At 37.3% G+C, this 8,966-nt stretch overlaps 3 protein-coding genes across 4 annotated transcripts in view; all 3 read left to right on the forward strand.

Annotated features, from left to right (window-relative positions):
- Positions 1-2,145: 2,145 nt before the first annotated feature.
- The window catches only part of LOC107746494 (zinc finger protein 2-like), a 24,866-nt gene continuing 18,045 nt past the window's right edge, over positions 2,146-8,966 (forward strand). The window contains exon 1 of one of the 2 annotated variants that reach the window (XM_016560726.1): positions 2,146-2,250. The gene's annotated coding sequence lies outside the window, so the exon portion shown is untranslated. Of the gene's footprint in view, positions 2,251-8,841; positions 8,872-8,966 lie in introns of those variants that run through there. The other variant, XM_016560727.1, reaches the window with a different exon arrangement.
- Positions 2,745-6,438, forward strand: LOC107746495 (zinc finger protein 25-like). The gene is made up of 2 exons (XM_016560730.1): positions 2,745-2,783; positions 4,775-6,438. Exon 2 carries the CDS (start codon positions 5,047-5,049, stop codon positions 5,926-5,928), a length of 882 nt encoding a protein of 293 aa, XP_016416216.1. The 5' UTR covers positions 2,745-2,783; positions 4,775-5,046; the 3' UTR covers positions 5,929-6,438.
- Positions 6,115-8,966, forward strand: part of LOC107746500 (zinc finger protein 501-like) — a 9,601-nt gene continuing 6,749 nt past the window's right edge. The window contains exon 1 of the mRNA XM_016560734.1: positions 6,115-6,171. Within this exon, the coding sequence (XP_016416220.1) occupies positions 6,115-6,171 (57 nt within the window). The remainder of the gene's footprint in view (positions 6,172-8,966) is intronic.

An 8,966-nucleotide genomic window follows, 5' to 3' on the forward strand; every position in this document is an offset into this window, starting at 1 on the left:
TTCTCTATCAAGCTAGCTAAATATGTTTAACCTGTGAATTCCTGCTAAATATGCAGTTATATTACGGGCTGTTTGCATGAATTGTACTCGTGATGGAGCGGCGGTGGAGCGCTCTTGGAGCGAGTGAAAACCACGATGCTCCGACTTTTAAAAAATCCGCTCCTCGCTCCAGTCAAAATCACACCGCTCCGCTCCGCTCACATACTCTGGCCAACATTGCTAGAGAGAATTGCAGCATCAGTGCTTCACAGTGTGATATATTTATTTATTTGTCAAATAAATTCTGTCCTTTTGAACTTTGTATTCATCAAAGAATCCTGGAAAATTAAACGCATGACTGTTTCCACAAAAGTACTCTTTTCAGCAATAATAATAATCAGAAATGTTTTTTTGAGCAGCATATTAGTGTGATTTCTGAAGATCATGTGACACTGAAGACTGGAGTAATGATGCTGAAAATTCAGCTTTGATCACAGAAATAAATTACAGTTTAACAGATATTCACATAGAAAACAGTTATTTTAAATTGTAATAATATTTCACGTTTTTTACTGTATTTCTTTATGAAATACATGCAGCCTTGATGAGCAGAAGAGATTTTTTAGTCATTCATATGGTATGCGTGCTCTGTGCTCTCTGTGTGCTCAAAAACATTTTAGGAGCAGGATTTGGGTCAGTATAATTAGATTTATATATATCAATAAAAATGTTAAGAGTGACATGTCCTTAGAGTTAAACGTGTGTGTGAGCAGAATGACAGTTTCTTAATAGACTAATGCAGTAAATATTTACGTTACAAAAAGCTTTGCCACATAAAAGCTAAAAGGCTCAGAGAGAATAAAAGTTAACCGTTCGGGTTCGGCCCACCCTGCAGTCATTCCTCTGGCTCTATTTCTCTTGGTGAAGTGAGGGGGTGGGATTTCAGACGAGCAGATGTTTCCTTTCCAGCAGTTTTGACAGATTGCATGCGTGTGTGTGTTTCTTTGAGAGAGGGAAAAAACACATAATCAATGCAAGACAAGACCTTTAATATTTTCATGGTGTGAGTGAACAGATGAATGCACATATCAGCAGAAAGCACTGCCAATATCATATCTGAGGGGCAGGGCATGTGATTGAGTGGGCGGAGAAAGAAGCAAAGAAGAGAGATAAAGATGAGGTTGACATGACCTTTGGGCAGGAAGTGACCAGACATTAATGTTATAACTCTGACCCAGCGGAAACGTTATGGGACGACTACTGCAGCTCATTTCTCATGCGCCAATCAACGGTGAATTATTGAGATGCTTCAAATAACTGGTTCGATAAATTCTCTAACCGAACTGACTGAGCTGCTGCTACCGTCTAGTATTTAGATGTTTTTATTTATGTTTAAATCTTTTTTAATTCGATCCATCTGGGTTTTTTTTATTTGATGTTCAGCTGTTTGTTGGTTTGTATGGTTGTCAATATTGCCATCTAGTGGTGATCACCTGAAAACACACACACACACACACACACACATGTTGTGTTTCTATGTTTTATGGGGACATTCCATAGGCGTAATGGTTTTTATGCTGTACAAACTGTATGTGCTATTGCCCTACACCAACCCTACCCCTTACAGGAAACTTTGTGCATTTTTACTTTCTCAAAAAAACTCATTCTGTATGATTTATAAGCTTGTTTCCTCATGGGGACCTCAAAAATGTCCCCACAAGGTCAAAATGTACTAGTATTACTATCCTTGTGGGGACATTTGGTCCCCATAACGTGATAAATACCAGGTACACACACACACACACACACACAATCTTCCTTTACTGTGCTCCTCTGATTCTGCGCGCGTTTTCTTCGTCTTTCACAGAAAGCCGCGAACTCGCGTAATTCAAAAATTAACGGTCATTTATATTCCATTTACCGGCTGACTGACTATATCGATGTCTTCATTTAACAATTACGTAAATATATGACAGTATATCCGTCTCTTGGCAACGCCACTGAAAATACACTGGTATTTTTAATGAGAGAAATTGTGAATAAGTTAATAAATGTTTGGTTGCAGCGCTCCACACCCGCCGGAGCGTCTTCTCTTCATCTCTATCGCTCGTACTGTAGGAGGCGCTGTATAGCAATACGCCTTTGAAGCGTCTAAGCTGCCGCAAATCACACAAGAAGAAGAAGAAGAAGAAGAAGAAAGAGGCGCTGTAACTTTCTTTTGTTCTCCGGTAAAACCACTGAAGAAAGAATAAAGATTGGAGCACTCAGACGGTTAGTGTTTAGTCAAGTTACATCATGTGTTTTAGCTGTTTATGTGCTTGTTGTTTTTCTGTCTAGTGATTTAATGAGCTTAATGAAGCTTTTCATCGACCGCTCGTCTTATGAAAAATAACCATGTTTTTTTTTACTACAGTAACCATAACGTCCTATTGTTTTAATACAGTACCAGGTTTTAACCATTATATTTGTAGTAAACAATAGCTTTTATATTAACACAATTTTCAAAACGAGACACGTAAATGCGTAGAAATCAGACAATATCTGAAGCATGTAATATCACATATTTGATCATATTCCTGCTCTGTGCTGGCTCAATGTTACATTTACATTTAGTCATTCTGCAGACAAAAGCGACTTATAATTGGGGGAATAGGCCTACATAAAGCGATTCAACAGATACAGGAAGTGCTTGTAAATCCAAGTTTTAGGCATTGTTCAAATAAGTACAAGCTAGAAAGGGAAGGAATACATAAAGAGTAATGGGGATGATGAAGATGAAGAAGAAGAAGAATTCATTCCTCCAGGTGTGTTTCTTCCTTTTATGACCAGATATGCTGAGTTAACAGAATTGGTATTAAAACCCCTTAAAGGCACAATATGTAAGTTTTTTTTGTTTGTTATAAATATCCAAAAACCACCTGCACCATTTGATATATTTCATGCAGTTGTGTACTCTCGTTATTCCAAAAGTTCCCAAGGATTTGTAAATCCAGAGAAATTCAAATTTTAAATAATGACTCGTTCCTGTTCCTCCCTAGTCTTTTCGACAGTTAAGAGGTTAAACTGTAAAAATATTTTGTATGTGCTGGGGTGGCAGCTGCCATTATAAAAATGAGCCTTGCCACCCCAAAGCAGAGTATGTGAGCAGAGGGGACTGGGACCAGATAATTTCTTAAAAGCCGGACACAGATAGATCATTCAAGTCTGAAAAGTTTAGGAGGTTATAGTTCCGAAAGATTTTATGGTTGTTGTTTCCGCGGGCCCTTAAAAAGTCTTCAATTTAGTCTTATCAAATTTAAGTCGTCCATAAAAAGTCTTAATTATAATTTTAAGGAGTCTTAAATTTGGGGATCAGGAACTGCGTGGCTTAAAGGGTCGTGAAAATCCCGTTTCAGCACTGGTTAGTCCTCACCACATTTTTAAAAAAAGGATGTTATGTAAATGTCACTCAGAAGGGAACCGACTGTCCGAATCTGATGAAGTAGCGTTTATGAGCACATTGTTCTTCGTGTACAACCATTACTGGGGAAACCACTGCGTTTCTGCCGTTCCAAAAGTGCCACCAACTGGCAGAGAATGAATTTGCATATTCAATTTTTAAGTTTCCATTTCTTGTTCAGCAAACACGCAAATTTGTAACTGCGAATGGGTGGATCGCGAGAATTTAAAGGAATAGTTCACCCCAAAATGAACATTTTGTCATCATTTACTCACCTTCATGTCATTCCAGTCCTGTATAACTTTCCTGTGTTGAACACAGAAGAAGATATTTTGAAAAATGTTGGGATCCGAACAGTTGATGAACACCATTGACTTCCATAGTATTTTTTTTCCTACTATGGAAGTCAATGGTGCTCATCAACTGTTCGGATCCCAACTTATTTCAAAATATCTTCTTCTGTGTTCAACAGAAGAAAGAAACTCATACAGGTTTGGAACAAGTGGGGGGTGAGTAAATGATGACAGAATTTTCATTCTGAAAGTGAACTACTTTAACAACCAGACACATCTGGGGCGGCAAATTCTGTTCAGGCATTACAAAGATTGCAAATATGATCTATTTACATATACCTATGTGTAATGTAAGTCATGTTCATTGAATAATATTACTTTATTCTTTGCTCCCCCAATTAGCCTTAATTTGGCTTAAATATATTTAGTGCTATTGAACTGAACTGAGAGCAGCTTCTGCTCTGCCTCAAACTGACTTCAACAGTATAGGCCCATCAGGAGACTATTCCTGCTCAAGGGCTCTCTTATGTTTACACATACTTGCTTTTATCCAAAGCAACTTGCATTGCATTAACATAGCCTATGCATTTCTGGGCATGTTTATGCATTAACTGAGAACAGACTTTGCCCTGAACTGCTGCTGCTCAAATGCCGTCAATCCTGAAAATGCCAGTGCAATAATGCATATTTTGGTTTCAAACATTGAATTCAATTTTCACTTAAATTAAACTGGAAAGTGGAATTATGCATTTTCACGATTAACGGAAATACCGATTTTATGTGTCAAACCTAGCTGCCACCCCTCATTATGCTCTTGCCATTCCAATTATAAAAGACTGAACAGCAATTGTTGTGAATTCTGGCAATCTGAGAAACTGAGAACAGCATATTGTGAGCTGCACTTGTATAAAATACCACAGCGCCGCACATCAGATTTTGTATTTATTTAAATCACAGATTTTGCCGTTTGATAACCGCAATTTCAGTTTTATCTTGACTGATCATTCAGCTCTAGAATTTATAGAAAAAGTTAGATATTTTATGCAAATGTTGTTCCTTTAAGTTGACAGCGCTGGCTCATCTTCTGAGGGAGAAACTGCCTCCACATCCAAAGAGCAAAGGACAGTGACGGTCTGTGGAGAAACATTGAGCCAACACGGTCATTTAGCAACACATCAGAGAAAACACACCGAACAGAAAGACTTCAGCTGCAACATATGCAACATCAGTTTTCCGACCTTCAAAGAGAGAACACTTCATTCAAAAGAGCACAGCGTGAAGAAGGAGTTTCGCTGTGAACAGTGCGGGAAGGATTTTTTCACCACTCCTTATAATATGAAAGCTCATATAAAGACACACGAAGAAAAGTCTCTCCAGTGCAACGAATGTAGCAAGTTTTTCCGCAACCAACGAGATCTTTCAAGTCATAAGAGAATTCACACGGGTGAAAAACCATACAAGTGCCCTCAATGCGAGAAGAGCTTCAGCCAGGGATCACATCTGAAGAGACATCTACTCACGCACAGCAATGAGAGACCGCATCAGTGCAGTGAATGTGGAAAACCTTTTAGAAGCTCAGCTTCTCTAAAGTTACACCAAAAAATGCATTCTGATGACAAACCGTATCAGTGCCCTCACTGCGAGAAGAGCTTCAAATATGGAAGCAGTTTGAAGAACCATGTATTAATGCACACCAATGAGAGGCCGTATCAGTGCAGTCAATGTGGGAAAACTTTTACAAACTCGGCTTCTCTAAAGTTACACCACAAAATGCACTCTGATGACAAACCGTATAAGTGTTCACACTGTGAGAAACGTTTCTATCATTCGACTCACCGGAAAACCCATGAGCGGACTCACACCGGAGAGAAACCGCACCTGTGCTCCGACTGCGGAAAGAGCTTCGCTAGTTCATTTGCTTTCAAAATTCATCAGAGAGGTCACACTGGAGAAAGACCGTATCCCTGTAGTGATTGTGGGAAGAGTTTCTATAAGCTAAGTGATGTAAAAATACACCAGAGGACTCATACAGGAGAAAAACCTTTTAAATGCTCACATTGTGACAAGACTTTCGCTATATCAAGTTCCCTGAAGATCCATGAACGAATGCATACTGGAGAGAAACCTTACCGCTGCTCCATCTGCGGCGAGAGATTCGCTTTTAAATGGGGTTTTCAGACGCACAAGAAGAAACACGCTGCCCCACAATCATCATAGCTTCATCATTAATCAGTAATTAGCAGGGGCAGACTGGACACTGTCGATCCATCCGTCGGCCTAAGAAAAAGTGTCAGATTAAGTGACGTTGACGGCCGACAAAAGGGGGCGCTAATGCAATCTATTTTTGCTTATAAGAAACTGAAACTGAAACTGACGCGAAGGAGAGTGGGCTTGTGAGTCGTGATGGCAAGCAAAAGACGTGAAGATAAAGGCGGCTGGGAGAAGCTAAAAGGAATAAAAGTGAACAGTTACATCAGGTTACCTTTGCCCGCCTCTCTCACTATAGAGCATGTAGCTTATAGCACTATAGTAAAATCCCAGGACACCCTAGTCCGAGCGTCCACTGCTATTCATCACTCTGCATTGTCTGGCATGAATATTCCATTCCTTCATAAAGAGACGTTAGTGATTCTACAATGGGTAACATTTGAGAGATAGAGTAAATGAAGTAGCCTATAAGGTGATTAGTCTGATTGACATGACACACACACACGCAGACACACACACGCAGACATATGAATACTCAAATTGAGGAATTCTGTTGTTTCAGGTTTCTAGATTCTAGGTTTATGTTTATCATTAACACATTTTGCATTCTGCTCTTTTCATGTAGATTTCAAGTATTTTAATTCATACAATAGGCTAATACATTTATTTCAATCCTCTTTTGAAAAAAAAAAAAAAGAAAGCATCACATAATTTGTAATGGTTTTACTGGTTGTAATGAAAATTGTAATGATGAATGATGCATTTATATAACGCTTTATTGTGTATTAATTGTGTGTATATTAATGGCGCCTGTTGGTCTCTACTGGTAATTGGTCACCTTCTATTCATGGCTTTTGTTAAAGCCACTAAATTCTAATGTAATATGTCCCAAAACACACTGCAGGAAACCATTATTTAATGGTTAAAAGTTGATGGTTTGCAATGTTTGTAATGTTATTTGTAGTGGAAATCATTTGAATTTCTATGATGATTTCTATTGTTTTTGTCAGCAGGGTCACCATGGGTTTTGTCATGTTATTGGCCCTAAATGCGATAGGATTGCTGTAATAATGTGAGATAGTAGCGACTGTCTGTAGTTGTGGTGGGTCTATTTGTGAGAAAATCCAGGGCCGTTTTTTACTTCCAGTCTGTCCCTGGTAATTAGTTTCAGGTTTTGTAAAAAAAAAAATTTTAAAAAAATGCAGTGTTACACGAACATTGTTTGTTTTGTGGTTGTGTAAAAAAAAAAAAAAAAAAATTCTGTCATTGTGTAATTTAATTGCAGTGTAATGCAATTAAAAGTGCAAGATTGGTCTCTGTTTGTATCAGGTAGCATGCGCTTGTGGCTGACTTGCTTTATTTCTTCTTTTATAGTAAAAATACTAAAACATTAATATTGTGAAATATTATTCCAGTACAAAACTCACTGTTTTCTATTTGAATACACACGATCCTTCAGGAATCATTATAGGCTCATGTGCTGCTGGAAATTTCTATTACAGTTGAAAATGCTTGTGCTGCTTAATGAAGTGTGGAAACTGACATTCAGTGTTCAGGATTGACGAATATCAACCGAAATTGCGTAGAAAAGCCCTTATTTCAAATATAAATAAAAATGTTCTCTGTAATAACTTTACAGCTAAAAAATATAAAACCAGGGTTGTGTGTGTGAAAAGCATACAAAAAGCCTATATATATATATATCGTTTTTTTGTATGCTTTTATATATGAGTTATATATATTTGAAATCGTATTCATATATTTTTTTTAAACACACACACACATACATCTTCATTTATTGTGCTCCTCTGATTCTGCGCGCCTTTTCTGCTGTCTTCCACAGAAAACCGCGAACTCGTGTAATTCAAAAACTAACGGTCATTTCTGTTCCATTTACCGGATGACTGACTAACATTCAGTTATCGATGTATTTAATAATTTCGTAAAGATATGATAGTATATCCGTCTCTTGATAACGCCACTGAAATACATTGGTATTTTTAATAAGAGAAATTAGGTTTTGAATAAAAAAAAAAAAAAAAAAAAAAAAAAAACATTCTGTCATTGTGTAATTTAATTGCAGTGTAATGCAATTAAAAGTGCAAGATTGGTCTCTGTTTGTATCAGGTAGCATGCGCTTGTGGCTGACTTGCTTTATTTCTTCTTTTATAGTAAAAATACTAAAACATTAATATTGTGAAATATTATTCCAGTACAAAACTCACTGTTTTCTATTTGAATACACACGATCCTTCAGGAATCATTATAGGCTCATGTGCTGCTGGAAATTTCTATTACAGTTGAAAATGCTTGTGCTGCTTAATGAAGTGTGGAAACTGACATTCAGTGTTCAGGATTGACGAATATCAACCGAAATTGCGTAGAAAAGCCCTTATTTCAAATATAAATAAAAATGTTCTCTGTATAACTTTACAGCTAAAAAAATATTAAACCAGGGTTGTGTGTGTGAAAAGCATACAAAAAGCCTATATATATATATATCGTTTTTTTGTATGCTTTTATATATGAGTTATATATATTTGAAATCGTATTCATATATTTTTTTTAAACACACACACACATACATCTTCATTTATTGTGCTCCTCTGATTCTGCGCGCCTTTTCTGCTGTCTTCCACAGAAAACCGCGAACTCGTGTAATTCAAAAACTAACGGTCATTTCTGTTCCATTTACCGGATGACTGACTAACATTCAGTTATCGATGTATTTAATAATTTCGTAAAGATATGATAGTATATCCGTCTCTTGATAACGCCACTGAAATACATTGGTATTTTTAATAAGAGAAATTAGGTTTTGAATAAATCTCACACCAGCGGGAGCGTCGTTTCTTATCTTCATCTATCGCTCGTACTGTAGGAGGCGCTCTGACGATCGTTAGTTCTCCGGTAAAACCACTGAAGAAAGAAAGGAGACTGAGCACTCAGACGGTAAGTGTTTTAGTCCGTTTACATGATTCATGTGTTTTTGCTGTAGCCTACTATTATTTCATCCTTCCACACAAAATTCGCGATTCAAAAAGCTG

This window comes from Sinocyclocheilus rhinocerous, unplaced genomic scaffold (assembly GCF_001515625.1).
Source record: "Sinocyclocheilus rhinocerous isolate Xijiao unplaced genomic scaffold, SAMN03320098_v1.1 scaffold1521, whole genome shotgun sequence".
Lineage (NCBI taxonomy): Eukaryota > Metazoa > Chordata > Actinopteri > Cypriniformes > Cyprinidae > Sinocyclocheilus > Sinocyclocheilus rhinocerous.